At 38.2% G+C, this 21347-nt stretch overlaps 1 protein-coding gene across 2 annotated transcripts in view; it reads left to right on the plus strand.

Moving 5' to 3' along the window:
* The window catches only part of TLK2 (tousled like kinase 2), a 116445-nt gene that overhangs the window by 37229 nt on the left and 57869 nt on the right, over positions 1–21347 (plus strand). The window contains exons 3-7 of one of the 2 annotated variants that reach the window (XM_077780289.1): positions 182–253; positions 449–518; positions 1533–1576; positions 2305–2400; positions 11358–11525. In XM_077780289.1, coding sequence (XP_077636415.1) covers positions 182–253; positions 449–518; positions 1533–1576; positions 2305–2400; positions 11358–11525 — 450 coding nt within the window. The remainder of the gene's footprint in view (positions 1–181; positions 254–448; positions 519–1532; positions 1577–2304; positions 2401–11357; positions 11526–21347) is intronic. The other variant, XM_077780291.1, reaches the window with a different exon arrangement.

The following is a 21347-nucleotide window of genomic DNA, read 5'->3' on the forward strand; positions in this document are numbered from 1 at the left end:
TATAGTTGATGGAATCCTTTTCAAGTTGACTTTTTGGGTACTCTAATTAATTCTTGACTTCTTTGACTTCAGACATCAAAACTGGCAGGCTTCTTCAGTGTTGCTGTCATCTTAAATTAGTGTTGCTGTCATCTTAAATGAGTTTCTTTTGATTCCTTTTTTTTTCTCTCTCTCTTTCCAGGGGCCACTCAATAGTGAGTCTTCCAATCAGAGCTTGTGCAGCGTGGGGTCCTTGAGTGATAAAGAAGTAGAGGTAAGAGGCCATATTCGTTGTGAGACTACACATTCCCACACTTTCAGTCTGGGTTGAAAGGTAGCACTGCACAACTCCAGTACTCTGATTTAGGACTTGCCTTCTATTTTCTTATAAGTTTGAAATTTTGTACTTACTCTCATAATGTGAAAAATTTAACAAAATGCTAATTGTGATATATATGGTATTTAACAGACTCCTGAGAAAAAACAGAATGACCAGCGAAACCGGAAAAGAAAAGCTGAACCGTATGAAACTAGCCAAGGTAGTAATAATTTCATACCAATAAAAATACTAAATTCTTGGAATTTAGGTACTTGGAATTTTCCAACTCATACACAGGGATTCCTAACAAAGGAGATTTGTGTACCTTAAGGGAATATCAGGCTGTTTATTATAGACTTGCCATTTGATCAGACTTGTCACAGTTGACAAAAGTGTCAGTTCTTTGGGGACCCTTGTTTTCCCTGTTGTAAGTAAACGATCTCGCCACAGGTTTTTCTTTAGACTAAGCATGTATTATACAGAAAAGAAGTTACATTGGTGGTGTAACTATGTCCTGCAATAGCTCAGTGATTTGGTAATAATTGGTAACCAGAAATGGTTTTATTTACATGGCTGTCCTTTGTACCTACTCTCCTGTGGCAATTTAGTTGAGCATTGGCACCCAGTGGGCTAAATCTATAAATATGATGGGTTATGATGCCAAATATCTTTGTGTAATTAAAGAGGGAATAAATGGTTTGCTTCATCACCCCCCCCCCCGCAAGGAATAGAAGTCATAGTCTTTTTTACATTTTTCTTATTTTTTATCTACAAATTATTTTTTACTTTTGGCGGGGAGGGGGGGAATTGTCCCAAAGTGACATGGTCATATAAAGTTTTTTGTGGCCTGGCATAAGCCCTTTAGTTCTGATGAGTTTGTTTTGAATTTTTTTGTTCTCTTGATTGAGGGCATGGATTATAAATTTGTTTTGTTTTGATTCATAGCTGTGGCCTAGGTTTTGTTAGTATATAAAAAGAAAAGATTTACGAATCTTAAAGGAAAGCAAGCTGAGAGAAAGCTTTCTTCCTTTCACTGCTTATTAAGGCTTTTATTAGATGAAAGAAACTGTCTCTGTTCTCAGGGTACAGGTAATTTGGCTTATCTGTTAAAAGTAAAGCCAGTACTTGAATTGATGATGACATACATGCAGTTAGTGAATGCATAGTACATTTAGTGAATGATGGTTTATGTATGTTATTGGAAGAACTATACTTACTTTGGTTTCATTTTCAGGGAAAGGCACTCCTAGGGGACATAAAATTAGTGATTACTTTGAGGTAAGTTAAATTTTTGGAAAAAAAATTTATAGTGATTTGTTAAAATCTAAATCCTTGCCTTCAGTTAAGACATTAGAAAGCAATGTTTTGCCTTTACTGTGTTCTCCTCCCGTTCCTCCCCGTCTTCATCAATCTGGTGCTGCCCCATCTCTCTCTGTTAAGAGGAAACTGCTGCTGATGTCCTAAATTTAAATTGGTTTATGATGTGTCTTGTCTGTGATGATATAAAAATTCACAAATGAGGTGATGTTTCTCTTGGCCAGACTAGGTTTCGGGTCTTACAAAGATTGAAATTGAGTGACTTGGACTCTTCTTTTGCCCTCTTCCCTGTAGTTTGGTGGGACATGTAGCGAGCTCACTGACCCATTGTTAGTGGTTCCTAAAGAAGACAGTATCATCCACTGCACCACTGTATTCCTGCTTCGGGTTATTTTGAAACAAGAAGGGAAAACATTCTTCTCTGATGTCCTTTCAAAACCATGTGTACCTTCAGCTTTCTAGCCATGTTTCCTTTGTATCTTGTTACATTTCTGCTGGAGCTCCTTCTTAAAATCTCACTGAAAAGATAGCAAAATTTGACTTACATGGTATTTTTTCTTTAGCATGAGATGTATTGACTTAAAGGGGCCATATAATTAAGACCTGTTTGTGTGTTAATCTTTTACTCTCCTTATCTGAAGCACAGTACTGTTTTGAATTATTCATCTCCGTTTTTCCCTGTTGGCCAGTTTGCCGGGGGAAGCGGGCCGGGAACCAGCCCTGGCAGAAGTGTTCCGCCAGTTGCACGATCCTCACCGCAACATTCCTTATCCAATCCCTTACCGGTAAGCATTCACCTGGAGAAATTTGACACCTGTTGTAGGAGGCAAGAACCCAGGAACACTCAAGCCGTTTCTCTAACATTAACTACCCAGGGGAATGAGGCCCGAAGCAGAAACCTTCACAGTGTTACCTGTGAGTCGCTTAGACTCAAGTCTGTCTCTGTAAATTTATGTTGTACAAGATCTGACCCTGCTTCGCAGTATCATAAGTTACCTCTAAGCCTACAGCTCCGTGTTCTGTCAAGGAAATGATTTCCAATTCAAACGTAAACTTTTTTTTTTTTTAATTTTTTTTTCTTAATATTTTTATTTATTTCTAGGAGAGAGAGAGAGCTAGACAGCGTGAGCAGGGGAGGGTCAGAGAGAGAGGGAGATACAGACTCTGAAACAGGCTCCAGGCTCCGAGCTGGCAGTCAGCACAGAGCCCGATGCGGGGCTCGAACCCACGAACCGCGAGATCATGACCTAAGCGAAAGTCGGACGCTTAACCGACTAAGCCACCCAGGCGCCCCTCAAACGTAAACTTTTTATCCTTGCCAACTTACATGTTCCTATAACTGGATTCTAATTATTAAAAAAAAAATTGGTCAGCTCCTAGCATTTGATTTTGGCATTTGATTTATTTTCTAGGCTTTCTTAGTGATGCAATAGAGAAACTAATGTTACTCAATTTTGAGATGGGTTTGTTACCTTCCTTTTTTAAAAAAAACAATAAGATTTTTATTTTTAAACGATCTCTACGCGCAGTGTGGGGCTCAAACTCACAACCCCTGAGATCAAGAGTCGCAGGCTCTACCAACGAAGCCAGCCAGGCCCACCTATTTCCTTCCTTCAAGTGAGAACTGAAGATCTTAAAAACATAGCCAAATTAGTGGTTCTCAACTGGGGGTAGTTTTGCCTCTCAGGGGACATTTGACACTGTTTGGGTAATTTTTGATCACAACTGGAGGGTGAGAGGAGGGGAGCTGTAGGGAGCTGTAGGCATCTAGTAGGCAGAGGCCAGATGCTAGTAAACATCCTGCAACGTACAGAATAGGCCCCCACAGTAAAGAGTTACCTGCTGCAAACGTCACACTGGTGCCGAGATTGAGACTCTGTGTGCTGGCACCTAAAGGGGGATTTTGTGGTAATTGACTCAGAAGTGCCTGTGGATAGTTTGTTGACAACCATACAAGATCTTTGTACTCAGGAGTGTGTTCTGTCCGCTGAGGCCTCAGGTATTGCTTCGGGATTTAGGGGAAGAGGGGTCTCCCTATGCTCAGTTTTTGTGCTAAGTCTCTTTTTAGGAAAGTTGTTTGATTCTGCTGCTTCCGCAGAGTTGGGTAATACCGATCTTTTCCTAAGTGATTTAGTTTTCTGTGTTAAAGTCTTTAGAATGCATCTCTTTCCCTCTTCTACCTCATAAAGACATGCATTTGTTGAGGTGACTGCAGTTATTAAAGCACTTAGTAAAATGTATTCAACCTGAAAATTGGGCTATTATTTTGTCATCCTTGCTATGTTTAAAAATGGTAGAAATGTTAAGGGGTGCCTGGGTGACTCAATTGGAAGCATCTGACTCTTGATCTCAGCTCAGGTCATGATCTCATAGTACATGAGATCAAGCTCCATGTCAGGGTCTTTGATGACTGCACAGAACTGGCTAGAGTCTCTCTCTCTCTCTCTCTCTCTCTCTCTCTCTCTCTCTCTCTCTGCCCCTCCTGCCTGTGCGTGTGAACTCTCTCTCAAAACAAACGTTAAAAAAAGATGTTAGAAATGTTTGATGTGTAGATCTATTTGGTTAGGTTGAGGGTTTTTAGGTAACCTTTGAGGAGGCTTGTGTCTTTCTTTTTCTTTTTTATTTGAAAAAAATTTTTTTTAACATTCATTTTTTGAGAGAGACAGAGAGCGCGCGCGTGAGAATGCAAGTGGGGGAGGGTCAAATAGAGAGGAGACAGAATCCGTAGCAGGCTTCAGGCTCTGAGCTGTCAGCACAGAGCCCGATGCAGGGTTCGAACCCACAAGCGGTGAGATCATGACCTGAGCCAGAGTCGGACGCTTAATCAACCGAGCCACCCAGGCACCCCGCCAAAAAAATTTTTTTTAATATTTATTTTTGAGAGGGAGAGAGACAGAGTGTCAGCAGGGGAGGGGCAGAGAGAGGAAGATTATCCAAAGCAGGCTCCAGGCTCTGAGCTGTCAGCACAGAGCCCGACAGGGGCGGGGCTTAAACTCAGGAACTGTGAGATCATGGCCTGAACCGAAGTCGGACGCTTAACTGACTGAGCCACCCACCCAGGTGTCCCTATTTTTCTTAACATTTATTTGTTTATTCATTAAAGAAGTTTTTTTTGGAGTTTTTTAAGTAATCTCTATACCCAGTGTGATGATCAAACTCACAACTGCAAGATCAAGAGGTACATGCTCCACTGACTGAGCCGGCCAGGCACCCCTATTTTTCTTAACTTTAAACCAATTTAAGTCTTTAAAATATTCCAACACAAGAAAGAAATATTATTAGCCTCCCTCCCCAAACCCCCTTATACTCCCTTCCAGTTATTAGCCCCCTCCCTGCCACTGGAGATAGTCACTGTCCTGATTATTAACAGCAGAGATGGGTTTTTTTCTGTTTTTGTTTTTTGTATGAGAGAATCATACAGTGCATACTCCTATGTCTGCTTTTGTTTAACGTTACTTCTGTGATATGTACCCATATTGTTGTGTGTTGTTGATTACTCCCTCTCACTGATGTGTGGTATGATTTTAATTAATAACAACTAAAAATTTTTTTAGGTTTATTTTGAGAGAGAGAGCGTGACTGAGCAAGCAGGGCAGGGGCAGAGAGAGAGGAAGAGAGAATCCTAAGCAGACTCCACGTCATCAGCACAGAGCCCAACGTGGGGCTCACACTCATGAACTGTGGTATCATGACCTAAGTTAAAATCAAGGGTTGGACTGGACACTCAACCAACTGAGCCACCCAGGTGTTTGAGCCACCCAGGAGCTCCTGTATTTTAATTTTTAACTATCTGGTTAATCTATTGCACATTTTCTTCCACTAGAATGTTAAACTCATGACAGCAGGGACTTTGCTTTGTTTCTGTCTCTCAATACCTATTATATAAAGGTGTAATTATTTTTACTATTTCCTCAACTTGACATGAAGAGATAATACCTTGTTCAGTTACACCCAAAACCATGCTTGGCACGCGTGGTAGGTGCTCAAAACTGTTAAAGAATCAATGGATAAAGAATTATTTTAGTTTTTTCCCCCCTAAGTGGTTCTTTTGTATTTTTTGTTGAAAACACAAAAGTACCTAAAACATGAGCCTTTTATTTATTTTTTTTTTAATAGTTTATTGTCANATTTTTAAAGAGTTGTAGAGACAGAATAGTGTATTGCAGAGATGCTATATGGCCTATAAAGCCTCAAATATCTGTATGGCCCTTCACAAAAAGGAAATCCTTATAAAGTTGACTCCACATAATCATTACTTAGGTCAAGAAGTGAAATATTTGCAGCACTCTGGAGACTTGTGTGCTCCTCTCTTATTACAACTCTCTCTACCCTAGAAACAGCCACTGTTCTAACTTTCATGATTATAATGTACTATTCCTGATAGTTTGACCCTGTATGTATCCCTAAACAGTTTTGTTCTGTCATTAAGTCAGTTTTGTTAATCGTGGAGTTTAATCATAGTTTTTAAATTTTCTGCATTCTGACTTTTGGCTGTTTGTCCTAGAGAGGTGTATTCATTATCTCTCAGGATTGTGCGAGTTGTTTGTCTCTTCATGTATTTATAGTTTTGCTTTGTGTATTAGTAAGAGAACCTTCATCTCTTGTGATACTTTTTGCTCTAAATGCATTTTATTCAACATTTAATATATCCAAACCATTATATGGTATAGATATTTCCAGCTTTTTTTATGTGTTTTTTTAATACTCCCAGCCTTTCGTTATGTGTTCAGTATACCTGACAGATATATAGTTGAATTTTTATTCTGTCTAAAGTTTTTTTTTTTTAACTTTAGCATTTATTTTATCTCCCATTTTTTAATGTGTTTTCTATCAATCCTGCATGTTCTACTTTCTTTCATTTCTTGCTTTTATTTGGGTTTTTGGGGGGAGAGTGGGAAGGGTAATCATTTCATATCCTGACCCTCCACTAGTAGCTGGGTCTTTTTGGTGTTTCTCATAGAAATTACCACATATACCCTCAATTGGCCAAAGTTTGATGTTAAAAGTATCTTTATCATCCTGCCAAATAAACAATACCTCAAAATATTAACTCCATTTATTTACTACTAACTTGGTCGTGGTGGTATATGTTTGTATTTTTTTTTTTTGGCGTCATAAAACATTATTAGTTTATATTGTCACTATTCATCTATTTTATACTGTCAGTGTTCATTTACTTCTTTCTTCATACTTTCATCTTACACCTTCCATGTAGGGTCCCTTTCTTTCTACCTGAAGTACTCCTTTAGTATTCTTTTATATGTATCTGCTGGGGAGTTAATTGTCTAGGTTTTTGTTGTTGTTGTTGTTTGCTTAAATAACTTATTTTGCTTTTATTCCTGAAAGATACTTTTGCTCTGTATATATTTACATTGGCATTTTTTTTCTTAATAATTGAATGTATTATAACTATCTTTTGACTCCCATTGTTACTGTTAAGAAAACAACTTTCATATATCTCTCATTTCTTTGACATTATCTGCTCTTGTTTTCCCCTGGCTGCTTTAAAAATCTTCATCTGTGGTGGTCTGCAGTTTCACTATGATGCATCCTGTTATTTCTCTTGCTTGTGATGTGTTGGGCTTTTTTGTTAGGTCTTGTACCGGTTGTGGATAATTATTAGCCATTGTCTCTTCAGATATTATCTCTGCCCTGTTCTCGTTTTCTTTTTCCTATGAAATTCCAATTAATTGTATGTTAGACCATCTCACCTTATCACTTTGCCTTTTGGCTTTTTTCTATTTTCTTTTAGTGTCCATGTGCTCCATTCTGGATAGTTTCTTGCCTTTCCGGTCCCAGGTTCTCTTATTTTGTTGTATCTAATTTGCTGTTAACCTCACTGAATTATTATTATTATTATGATTTTTAAATAAGCACGAGCAGGGAAGCAGGGATAGAGGAAGGGGGACAGGCAGAGAGAGAGGGGGACAGAGGATCCGAGAATCCGAACTGCATTCTGTGCTGACAGCAGTCAGCCTGGTGTGGGACTTGAACTCAAATGGTGAGATCGCTACCTAAGCCAAAGTTGGATGCTCAACGGACTGAGCCACCCAGGCTCTCCAACCACACTGAATTGTTAATTTTTGTTACTGTGTTCCCTGCTGATATTTTCAAGTTTGTCTTTTATGTATTTATTTTTTTCCTAATAGACCTTGTTTTATAATCTGTATTTGATAATTCTGGCATTTGACATGTTTGTGAATCTATTTGTTGTCTCTTGTTTTCCTAGCTGTTGCTCAGGGCTTTATTTCTTTTACGCTTCTTTGGTTTTTGACTGTGCTGCTCATTTTTCCTGAAAAATTATTTGTGAAATTTGAGATCTAAAGGATGTGTTCCTCCAGGGAGAATTTTGTTTGCTTCTTCCAAATGCCTAGAGATTTTACCCATCCAGTACTACTTTAAACCACTGAATTCATGGCTTGCATTTTGTTTGATTGGTTTATTTTGTTTGTTTGCTTCATCTAGCCATTCGTTATTGATCTAAATTGTGTTAACATTTCTCAGGGGAGCCCCTGCTCCCTGCATTACCAAGGCAACTTCCTTGTAGTTCCCTGAGGGTGGAGGACATTTTTCTCCTGGTTTATATTTTCTCTTAGAGTGTAACACTTTGGAAGCCCTTGAAGCTTGAAGTGCGAAGGGTTTCCTTATTGAACCCCCAGCCCGCAGTGGACTTTGGACTGTGACTGTCCACTTGGTGTCTTGTGCCCTGTAAATGGAAATTCAAGATCTGCAGGTACCCTTAGGACAAGTGTGACTTTGGTGCTTCATTTATGTGTCTTCTGTTGCTAATTTCCCTTAGATTTTGTCCTGGCAGATCCCTTATTTTATCAACTCTTCAGTGCTTTTAATATATTTTTTTCCCCACATTTTGTCCTCTTTTTTTATAATCATTTTCTAAGCGAAGGTTAGTTCAGACATCCTAGCCTGCTGTATTTCCAGAAACATTTCTATAAAATCTTTTAGCCCTTGGCAAACATGTATTGAGTACATAACAGAATGATTAATTTTAGTACGGGGGTTTCAGAGATACAGTGTCCCAAGTAGGGCAGATACTGCTGTGAATGGGTGTCACAGCACTTTGGGGCCTGAACTTAAACAGGCCCACAATCCGCTCACAGATTGAAAACCTAAATTCTTTTGTTGGGATCATTTTGGTTAGTTTATTTTACTTTTATTTTCTAAAATGAAAATGTCAAGTAGTTTTTCCTGATGAAGGGATACATGCTGATTATGAAAGTCCAACAATACAGAAGGTCTCCTCCAGAAGAACTATTATTGAAGAGTTTACTGGGCATATATGTATACACGTGTGTTCATATAGTAGATTTCCCCATTTCCTTTGTTTTATTTGTTTAACCAGTATACTGTAAACATTTCTTTGTCCTCTAAATAATACTGTAATGAGTGTCCTTGTATGTATATGTGTGTGTATATGTACATACACACATACACACATAAATCTGTACTTAAGCATTTCTTTTCCTTTGGGTAAATTTCCAAACTGTAATTCCCTAGTCAAAGATTATGTTTAGTTTAATATGTCATCACATAATTGCTCACAGATTATCAGCAATTTGCAGGTCCCAGTTTCTGTGTACCCTTCTAATACTGAAGTTTATCACTATAATTTTGTCAGTGAGAAGAATACCTTATTTTATCTTGCATTTCTTCATTAGTGACATTAAACATCTTTTCATATGTTTAATGACCCTTTGGATTTTTCTTTTAATGCTTCTTTAAGTTCTTTGCCTATTTATTTATTGGAGTATTTGTTTTTTTCTCCCTGACGAGTAGGAGCACATTATTTAGAATGTTAACTCATTGTCATTTGTATGGTAACCATTTTTGCCTGTTTGTAATTTTATCTTTTGACTTCATGTTGACTTTTGCTATTCAGGAGTAAAAAAAAGTTTGGAGTCAAATTTATGACCTTTTTCTTTTATGTCTTACTGGTTTTGTGTTATTCTAAGATATTCCTGTATGGTTTGTATTTTTAATGTCCTGTTTCAAAAGTCCTTCACTGCTAGAAAGTCCTAAAAGTACTTGTTTGTATTCCCTTGTAATTGTTATATATGAGATAAGAAGCAACGTGCTTTTCTGCTTTTTTTCTAATACCTATACAAATATCCTACCATCTTTTAAATAAGTTCCCACCAGTCTGAAATAACAGTTTAATAACAGATTATATATCCATATTTCAGGGGTCAGTTTCTCAGTTTTCTGTTCTGTGCCACTGATTGATCTGTCTGCTCATGTTCCAGTATTATACTGATGTAGTCCTGCTGTTTTGTGGTATGTTTTAATAACTAGTCAAGTTTCCCTGCTATTCTTTATCAAAAGTTATGTGGCTAGTTTTGATTATTTTTCTAAATGAACCTCAGAATTAATGTGTGAAATTCCACCCAATCGGCTCCTCAAAAGAGAGCAAGAGTGACACTCTGATCTCTATACCACTACAACAGTCTCTCTTGCAGCAAGAGAGAGAAAGAAAAAAGAAAAACAAAAGTAAATAAAAAGCCCTACCCATCGGTTTTTGAAGAAATTTGACATTTATAAAATTTGAATGCAGGCTCATGGTATCACTGTGTAGATCGTCTTTTACATCTACCAGTGAAGCTGGAGTTTTTCTTCATACATAATCTCCATATTTCTTAAGTTTATTTCTGAGCTTATTTCTTTTGTATAGTTTTTTTGAAATGTTGAATCTGCTTTTTCTTTCATTACGTATTCTGATGATAATCAATTATTGGCATATGGGGAAGCTGTTGTTTTTTGTGTATTTATTTTATATTCAACCATCTTACTGAGCTCTTATTTGTTGTTTTTCAGTTGATTTGCTGAGTTTCCTTTGTGAATAGTTATATCATCCAAAAATGACACTTTTTAATCTTTAGTATTTTCCAGTGTTTATACCTCCTTTTCCCCCCTTATCACATTGCTAAAACTTCTGTAATAATGTTGAATGATTGTGATATTAATGTGTTAACCTCTGTCTAGGTGTCTTTAATGAAAGTGTCTTTGGTATGGCACCATTAATTTATGTCGATTTCTGAAAAAGTACTCTGTTGTATTAAAGATGGATACTTCCAGTGTTTTTTGTTTTGTTTTTAAGATTTACCCAACAATGTGCAAATCCTTTTTGGCATCTAAAGAGAAGAATCTTGATATCCTCCCCTCCCCCAATACTTCTGTAATGAATTATATCGGATTTACTAGTAATGAATCATCCTTACATTTATGGGGAAAAACCATACATAATTGTGTCATATTATTCTTTTAGTGTTCTTTGGAAATTGTTTTGCTTGTATTTATTTTTTGATTTTTGCAACTAAGGTATAGCATGGTAAGGATAGAATTGGGAGTGAAATAAGCTACCTGTAAATTAGGGGACAAATGTCTTCATTTTCATTTACCTACAGGATAGGAATAACATTTGCTTTGTAGGTTTGAAGGTATTATGAAGTTGATTTGTTGAACTCTACAAAGTAAATTATAGATTCAGTTGTAGAAATACAGAACAATTAAAATGTAATTTTCCAGAATTAAGTAAGGTATTAACTCAGATTTATAGATAGGTTATAATCCAGCGATACTGTGATTATGCTGTCCGTGTTTGGTTTCAGAGAAGGGGTTTTTCAAAAATACTCTTCTAGTTGATAACTGTGTTTTAATCCATGATATGTTTTGGCAGTGTCTGGTTTTCTTTCTCATGTGATCGTGGGTTTTCTTTAATGTTTTGCAGCGACGAGTAGAGCAGCCTCTCTATGGCTTAGATGGCAGCGCTGCGAAGGAGGTGTCGGAGGAGCAGTCCGCTCTGCCAACCCTCATGTCGGTGATGCTGGCAAAGCCTCGGCTGGATACGGAGCAGCTGGCGCAGAGGGGAGCTGGCCTCTGCTTCACCTTTGTTTCAGTGAGTACCAAGGCTGACGTGATGAGATCCTTGTTGCCCTTGAGCTCCTTGATGAAGTTTGCGTAACTGTTTTAGCATAGAGATGCTGCCATTGCTAACTGTTTGACTTCTAAAGGTAGCGTGGTTTCATTCAGTCTCCCTTGGGTCAGGGGGCTGAGAGAGACTGCTTTGTTAAAGTCTGACCACATCATGGGAAAGAAAATAAGATTTTAGGTTGACAAGTAACAAAGATACAGATCAAATCCCAGTACAGCCAGAGTACTTGCCTGATTACAAATAAGATTGCCAAACTCCAGGCGTCACTTATTTGAAGCAATACTCAGGTCAGTAAAATGTTGGCATGTAGGCGGGCATTTTGTAGTGTGTTTGCCAGCCAGTTTCCCTTCTGTGGTGTTTGGGTGACCTGTATGCTTGCTTTCTCTTGCAACCTCTTCACAGTATTGGTACCGATGCTTTTTCCAGGATCTTTGGCTCCCTGTTTGCTGCTTTCAGCTTGCTTCTTTCTGTTTCCTTGAACAAGAAGGTTTGACCCCATTTTTACTTGCCAAATTATAGTGCAGTTTGACTCCAGAGTTGTTATTTTCTTGGTTTCTTTGCCCTACCACAGATGATACAGAGCAAGAGTAAGCTCCATTGCCCTATTCTTCCATTTCTGGGGCCTCTTTCAGAGCTTAAGTCATCACTGATCCACATTTCTTTCTCTTCTCCTGGTTCATTCGCTCTACTGATAACCTAAGTTTTCTCTTTATTTGTTTTGTGGATTCTAAGTCATTAATCCACATGCAGTTGTATTCAAAAAGGGTGCCATGAAAAGGGTGGGTGCCTTAAAGAAAGGGAATAAAAATTATGAAATAATTAGGGAACCATTTTGCACAATTTGGAATACTTTCTTACAGTTATTATCGTTTTTACTTAAAGAGATATTACAACTTTTAAACTTAAAGAATTTTTTAAGCATCAAAGGAATCAAGAGACTTCTTGTATGAAGACAGTATAATTTTTTTTCTGTTGGTGGCAAAAGAAACACAACACAAAATCGGAGAATTGACCAATAAAATTCTGTGGGTGGGCCTGACAGTGGTGTGGCACAGTTTGTATGAGAATGTTGTGGTTCTCTATAGCATTCTTACAGAGAATGTGTTTCTTTGCAGTATGTATAAATTACATTGTTTACTATTCACTGACTATTAAATCTTCATCTTAGAGCTAACTTTCCCAGGCAAAACCTTGGATAGTCAGAAGTTAATTTGTCCTTATGTTCTTTTATTGCCTTTTTTAAAATTTATTTATTTAAATTTATTTATTTTTAATGTTTTATTTATTTCTAAGAGAGAGAGAGAGACAGCGTGAGCAGGGGAGGGTCAGAGAGAGACGGAGTCACAGACTGAAACAGGCTCCAGGCTCTGAGCTGGCAGTCAGCACAGAGCCCGATGCGGGGCTCGAACCCATGAACCGCGAGATCATGACCTAAGTGAAAGTCGGACGCTTAACCGACTGAGCCACCCAGGCGCCCCTTTTATTGCTTTTTTTTTTTTTTTTTTTACAAATACTTTATTGTCAAATAAGTTTCCACATAACACTCAGTGCTCATCCCCTCAAGTGCCCTCCTCCATGCCCATCCCTCCTCCTTCCCACATCCATCANTTATTGCTTTTTTAAAAGCTATCTCCATTTCGTTTGAGGGAGTTCCCTTTGTTTATTGCACAGGTACTTCCTGAATGCCTACTATGTGACAGGCATTTAGTTAAGTACTCAAGATTTCGATCAGCAAAACTCAGTTCCCTAATGTGAGCTTTCCATTAAGGATATTGGGATGGGTACACATGGATAATCACTTCCTCAGTCCTATCAGCTAGTGCACTCAGGTTGTCAGAGGAGTGCAGATGCTATAGCCAGATTGTTCTCATGGAGAGGAGAGATGGCAGAGAAGAGTAAGAAAATGATCGTGTCCAAAGCATGAACAGGGAGATAAGTATGAAAACCAAAGACTTAAATGGTTTGGTACAGTTCTGGATCTGTTTGCTTCTCTGCAGTTCCAGCTAGGATATAAGCTTAGTAATCTAAAGAAAGAAGAAAGCAAAAGAATTAATGTTAATATATATTTTAAAAATGTTTTTTAATAAAGACCAGCAGTTTTCTAACAAATAGGCAAAAGCTATGAGCAGGCAGTTTTACCGGGGAGAATGGGGGGAGACAAATGACTAATAACATGAAAAATGCCTAACTTCAGCCATGGAGAGATGCAAAATAAAACAAGGTAACACTTTTTTGGCCTATCAAAGTGTTAAGGATTGATACGTTTGGTAATTCTCAGTATAGGTTATAGCTTAGACATCCAAGTTTTATACTGACTCTAAATTGGTGCAGTTTCTTGGACAAGTTGGTTTATATGTGAGTAATAAATTTACATATCCTGGGATCCAGAAATTCCATTCCCATAAAACTATACGAAGATGTTTATTTCATTGTTTATAATTGCAGAAATCCGGAAGCAGTTTCCCTTTACCAGTGTTTTACAGGAATTTGTATCGAGGGTGTCTTTGGCCTCCACACTGTTGTCCCCAGCGTTCAGTCCTCAGAACGGAATTGTCCAGAATGATTCATTAGCCACAGTTGATTACTCCCTTCTCCAAGCAGTGCTTTTCTCAGCTTGCGCTCTTTTGGTTCTCATTTCCCAGACCTCTAAACAGTGGAGTGTCCCTGGGCTCAGTCTTCAGACATTTGTCTACTTTTTTTATTTTTATTTTTTATTTTTTTTAATGTTTTATTTATTTCTAGGAGAGAGAGAGAGAGACAGCATGAGCAGGGGAGGGTCAGAGAGAGGGAGTCACAAACTGAAACAGGCTCCAGGCTCTGAGCTGGCAGTCAGCAAAGAGCCTGACGCGGGGCTCGAACCCAAGAACCGCGAGATCATGACCCAAGCGAAAGTCGGACGCTTAACTGACTAAGCCACCCAGTCGCCCACATTTGTCTACTTTTATTCTCTACATAATCTCATTGAGTTTCTTTGCTTTAGTTATCACCCATATGCAGAGCACTTCCAAGTTTTTATCTCTAGCCCAGAGCCCTGCCCCAAATTCTAAACCTATTTAGTCAGTTGCTTCTAGACTTCTCTTTATGTTTGATAAGTGTATCAAATCTAACATGTCCAAAACTGAGTTCATTTTGTCTCCCTGTTCCAAACCCATTTCTTCAACAGTCTTCCACATCTCAGTAACTGTCCACTCTCTCCTTCTAATTGTTTAAAAACCATGGAGCCATTCTTGTCTCTTTATTTTATATCCCAATTACAAATCCATCAGTAAATCTTACTGTTAAAGATATGTTCAGATTCCTACCACTTCTAACCTCTTCACTCCTACTACTACTTGAACTAAACCATTGTCCCCCAGTGAGGTTATGGTAGTAACCCCCTAACTGGATTCTTTGCTCCTACCTTTTTTGCCTTTTAATCTCTTCTCAACAGATGACAGTGATTCAGTCATGTCTGCTCAGTGGTACTTAAAATGGCACATAAAGGCCTGCGTGGTCTGTTTCTTACCACTTGGCCAACTCTTACTGCCATCTCCCTTCCTTACCAGGTTCCATCCACACTGGCCACGTTGCCTCCTCAAATACTACCTGGCATGTTCTCACCTCAGGGACTTACTTTATACTTGGTGTTGCCTTTGTCTTAACATTCTTCCCCCAGATAGTAAGTCTGCCATGCTCCCTCAGGTCTCTAGTCTCGGCTTGAATTTACCCTATTACAGAGGCCTGCCCCGGTCACTCTGTATTAAATAGTAATTCCTTCCTGCCCACCCCACACAGTGTCTAGCTCCTGTGCCCTACTTTGTTTTTTTTTGTTTTTTTTTTTTAATATTTTATTTATTTCTAATAGAGAGAGAGAGAGAGACAGCGTGAGCAGGGGAGGGCCAGAGAGAGAGGGAGTCACAGACTGAAACAGGATCCAGGCTCTGAGCTGGCAGTCAGCACAGGGCCCGACGCGGGGCTCGAACCCACGAACCGCGAGATCATGACCTAAGTGAAAGTCGGACGCTTAACCGACTAAGCCACCCAGGCGCCCCATGCCCTACTTTGTTTTTATTCCTTAGTCTTATCACCAGCTGACCTGCTGTGATTTACTTGTCTGACTCCTCCCTTCCCCTCACTGGAATATAAACTCCATCAGGTCAGGGACTTTGCTTTGTTCACTTTTCTTTTTTAATGTTTATTTTTTTCTTGAGTGATAGAGCATAAGTGGGGGAGAGTCAGAGAGAATGGGGGACAGAGGATGTAAAGCAGGCTCCATGCTGAAAGCAGCAAGCCCAATGTGTGGCTCGATCTCACGAACCCTGAGATCATACCTAAGCCAAAGTGGGACATTCAACCAACTGAGCCACCCAGGAGCCCTTGCTTTTTTCACTTTGTATCTCCAATGCCAGAATAAGATCTATGCTAACACATGCTCAGGGCAATTATATGTGTGTGAATTGATAAAGGTATCCTTCATATAGAGTCTAGTGGAATGCCACACAGTTGACAGAAGAAGTGAGAAAGGTATATATACAGTTGACCCTTGAACAACATTGAGGGCTGGGACCCCCAGCATCCCTCATGCAGTCAAAAATCATGCAGTATAACTTTTGACACCCCCCCATCTTAACTACTAACAGCCTGTTGTTGACCAGAAATCTTACTGATAACATAAACAGCTGGTCAACACATATTTTGTATGTTATTTGTATTATATACTGTATTCTTAGAACAAAGTAAGCTAGAGGAAAAATGTTATTAAGAAAATCATATGAGGGGCGCCTCGGTGTCTCATTTGGTTGAGCATCTCACTTTTGCTGTCAGCTTAGGTCATGATCTTGTCACAAGACCAAGCCCCACATCGAGCTCCCTGCTGAGCGTGGAGCCTGCTTAGGATTCTCTCTCCCTGTCTCTCTGCCCCTCTTGTGCTCATGTTCTCTCTCTCAGAATAAATAAACGCTTTTTAAAAAAGAAAACAGGGTGCCTGGGTGGCTCATTCGGTTAAGCGTCTGATTTCGGCTCAGGTCATGATCTGGTTTGCGGGTTCGAGCCTTGCATCAGGTTCTGTGCTGAATGTTTGCTCAGAGCCCAGAGCCTGCTTCGAATTCTGTGTCTCCTTCTCTCTCTGCCCCTCCTCTGTTCATACTCTGTCTTACTCTGTCTCTCAAAAATAAATAAATGTAAAAAAATTTTTTTTAAATAAAAAAGAAAAACTCATAAGAGAAAAAATACGCTTAGAGTCCTATACTATACTGTACTTAACTGAAAACATCTTCATATAACTGGGCCTCTGCAGTTCTAAACCCTGTTGTTCCAAGCTTAACTATAAATGCTAACAACGAAAGATGTCTAGATATGTGTTGATAAATAAAAATAGCAGGTGGCAGGATATTATGAGTTTGATCCTTTTTATTTATTTTTGAGAGAAAGCATGCACACGCGCACGAGAGTGGTGGAGAGGGGCAGAGGGAGAGGGAGAGAGATAATCTCCCTGCAGCAGGGCTAGATCACAGGACCCTGGGATCATGACTTGAGCCGAAATCCAGAGTTGGAAGCTCAGTTGAAATGAGCCATCCAGGCACCCTGAGTTTGATCCTATAAATGTCTAAAATTATATTGTTAACATAATTTTACATGTTTTAACATAGGAAATTCCATTTTTTTCCTTTTTTTAAATTGAAGTATAACATACAAAAAGTTGATTTTTTTAAATTATAAGATAATTTTCTAAATTGCAAAACTAGTATAAGGTACATGGTCCACACAAAATTAAAGTGGTGGAGAAGAGTCTTTCCTTTGCAACCCTCTGAAATGTAATCACTGTCCACAGTTTTTTAGATTTTCTACTGATTTACTATTTTAATTTCAAATAATGTAGCTCTCATTTAATTAACTTTAAACAAGATCTATCGTCTATTATTTAAAAAAAATTTTTTTTAGAAGTTTATTTTTGAAAAAGAGAGACTGATAGACTACGAGTGGGGGAGGGGCAGAGAGAGAGGGAGACACAGAATCTGAAGCTGGCCCCCAGGCCCCGATGTGGGGGTCTAACTCGTGGACAGAGATCATGACCTGAGCCAAAGTAGGACACTTAATGAGCCACTCAGGCTCCCCTGTCTACTCTCCATTATAAGAGATGAACTTAACATACTCAAATTGTCACCCAGTTGCTTTCTCATCTTTCAGGTTTTTTTTAGTTAATGTTACATTATAAGTGTGTGATATTTAGTTTTTTATTTTAACTATAATTTAGTCTTTTCTGTTTTATAAATTATTCTAAAACTTGGAAACACTTAAGTAACATTTACAATATTATGATGGTTTCATTATTAGGCATTGCAAAACCCAGTAGTTGTATCGAATTCACTAAGAAAACCATCCTAGTCATTGATTAATTTTGATTGAATGAGACAATTCTAGTCGTCAGGGTCTTCAGGATTTTTTTTTTTAAATGTCAGATTTATTATTCCTTGAAAGCTGCATCTTTTAACATTATACAAGATAATCCTAAAAGCTTGGAGTTTTAAAAATGTATCTTCATATTGTTTTATGCTGAAGTATTTTAAAGTACATTTCAGAAATCCTGACCTCCTGTCTCTGAATAACTTAACAGGCATTTTCTAAGAAATACTAATATTTTCTTAGATAGCGTAAGTAACATTATGACACTTAACCTTTTATTGCTGTCTATTTTACGTAAAATAGCACTTTCCTGTCAGCATCTGGGCCTCTTTGGCTACTTTGACTTACAGTTCTTCAGAAAAACAGGTTAAAAGCTTAGTTCTTACCTTTTAATTACCAATTTTAATTTTTTAAATAAAATTTTAATTTTTTGTAGGAAATTGTTTTTTATTTTTTTTTAAATGTTTTATATTTTGTTATTTTTGAGAGTCACAGAGACAGCGTGAGCAGGGGAGGGTCACAGAGAGAGAGATACAGAATCTGAAGACAGGCTCCAGGCTCTGAGCTAGCTGTCAGCACAGAGCCTGACATGGGGCTCGAACCCACGAACTGTGAGATCATGACCTGAGTCAAAATTGGATGCTTAACTGACTGAGCCACCCAGACACCCTAAAATTTTAATATTTAAAGTAAGGAGTAATAGCTATACGAAATGTTGACATATAGCTTTCATTTTTTTAAGTATAATTTTTTTAATGTTTATTTTTTGAGAGAGAGCATGTGCACATGAGCAGGGGAGGGTCACAGAGAGAGAGATACAGAATCTGAAGCAGGCTTCAGTCTCTGAGCTGTCAGCACAGAGTCCAGTGTGGGACTTGAACCCACAAACTGCGAGATCGTGACCTGAGCAGAAGCCAGACGCTCAATCGACTGAGCCACCCCGGCACCTCTATCCTTTCATCATTTGATGAACATTTGGGTTGTTTCCACTTTTTGGTTATTTTGAATAATAACTGCTATGAACATTCATGTCCAAGTTTTTGTATAGGTGTGTGTTATCATTGTTTTAGGTATGTGCTAAAGAGTGGAATTGTTGGGTTTTATTGTAACTATTTCTTAGGAACTGCCAACTCCTTTCCAAAGCAGATGTACCATTTTACAGCAGGCATTATATGAGAGTCCTGTACACATCCTCGTCAGCACTTATCATTGTCTGTTGTTTTGATTATAACCATCCTAGTGGATGTGAAGTAATATCTCATTGTGGTTTTGATTTGCATTTCCTGATTACTAATGATACTGAGCGTTTTTAAACTTTTCTTATGGCCATTTGTATATATTCTTTGGAGAAATGTATAAATCCTTTGTCCATTTGTAAATTGAACTATTTTTTTTTGTTGTTATTGTTGAGTTGGAAGGGACCCTTATGAACTACATGTTTGCACATATCTTCTCTTGTGGGTTGTTGTTTTACTTTCAAGAAACTCTTTGAAGCACAAAAGGTTTTAATTTAGAAAAAGTTCAGTTTATCTTTTTTCTTTTGTTGTCTATGCTTTTAGTATAGCTAGAAGGCTTTACCTAACATAAATTCAGGAAACTCTGATTCTATATTTTCTTCTCAGTGTCCTTTTAGCTCTTACATTAAGGTCCATTATCTGTTTTATGTTATTTTTTGTGTATGANTCCATTTGCCCCACACCATTTGTGTGAAAAGAAAAGACTATTCTTTCTCCATTGAATTGTCTTGGCACCTTGTCAAAAATCAGTTGGCCATAAATGTAAAGGGTTTATTTCTGGACTCTGAAATTCTACTCCATTGATCTGTATGCCTTTATGTCAGTACCACAGTCTTAATGACCATAGCTTTTTAGTAATTAAGTTTTGAAATCAGGCAGTGTGATTCCATAAACTTTGTTCTTTTTCAGGATTGTTTTGGCTGTGGGATCCCATGCATTTCCATAAGAATTTTAGAATTAGCTCTTCAGTTTATGTAAACAAACCACCTAGGATTTATAGCAGTTGTGCTGTGTCTGTTGGTCAGTTTGTGGAGTACTGTCCTCTTAAAAATACTAAATCTTCCATTAACATGAGATAACTTTCCATTTATTTAGGTCTCTTTATTTTCTTTTAATGTTTGCAATTTTCAGTGTGTGGATTTTGCCCTTTTGTTAAAATTATGTCTAAGTGTTTTATTTTTTGGTCTATTGTGAATGAAAGTTTTCTTAATTTTATTTATTTTATTTTCAGTTTGCTCATGATTTTTACATATTAATCTGCGATTTTGTTGAGCTTGTGTTTTAGTCCTAATAGTTCTTATGTAGGATTTTCTGTGTGTAGCATCCTGTCATCTACAAATAAAGATGGTTTTACTTCTTTTCCAATCTGAAGAATGCCTTTTATTTTCTTTTCTTGCCTAATTGCCCTGTCTGGAAACTCTACTAAAATGTAGAATAGAAGTGGTTCAAGTCGGGGATGCCTGGGTGGCTCAGTAAGTTAAGCGTCCACCTCTTGATTTCACCTCAGGTCATGATCTCCAGTTCTTGGGTTTGAGCCCCACATCAGACTCTGTGCTGATGGCACGGAGTCTGCTTGGGATTCCCTCTCCCCCACCTCTCTTTACTCCACTTGCGTGTGTGTGTTCATTTTCTCTCTCTCTCTCTTTCTGTCTCTCTCTTTCTCTCTCAAAATAAATAAATAAACTTAGAAAATAAAAAAGGTGGTTTAAGTGGATATCCTGTCTTGTTCCTGATCTTAAGGGGTAAAGCATGTGATCTTTGACAGTATTATGTTAGCTATATGTTTTTTCAGAGATGCCTTTTTGGGGGTTGAAAAACTGCCCTTCTGAGGCGCCTGGGGGGCTCACTTGGTTAAGTGTCCAACTTAGGCTCAGGTCATGATCTTGTGATTTGTGGGTTTAAGCCCCACATTGGGCTCTGCACTGGCAGTGCAGAGCCTGCTTGGGATTCTTTCTGCCTCTCTCTGCCCCTTCCCCACTTGCTCTTTCTCTCTCAAAAGAAATAAACAAAAACGTAAAAAAAAGAAAGAAACAAAAAGTATCTTTCTACTCTGAGTCTGTTGAATGTCTTTACCATGAAAGAGTGCTAGATGCTTTTTCTATATCTATTGAGATAATTGTATGGTGTCTTTTTGTTCTTGAAGTCTGTCTACTGTGTTTTTCTCCATTAATGCACTTGTCATTTAGTAGACGTTTTCACTCTTTTTTTCCTTACAAATAGTTTATTGTCAAATTTGTTTCCATATAACACCCAGTGCTCATCCCCACAAGTGCCCTCCTCCATGCCCATCTTCCCCCTACCCCCCACATCCCTCAGTTCTCAGTTTGTTTCTCAGCATTCAAGAGTCTCTCATGGTTTGCCTCTCTCCCTTTCCCCCACCATTTCCCCC

The sequence above is a fragment of the Crocuta crocuta genome, unplaced genomic scaffold (assembly GCF_008692635.1).
Source record: "Crocuta crocuta isolate KB4526 unplaced genomic scaffold, BGI_CrCroc_1.0 scaffold288, whole genome shotgun sequence".
Classification (NCBI taxonomy): domain Eukaryota; kingdom Metazoa; phylum Chordata; class Mammalia; order Carnivora; family Hyaenidae; genus Crocuta; species Crocuta crocuta.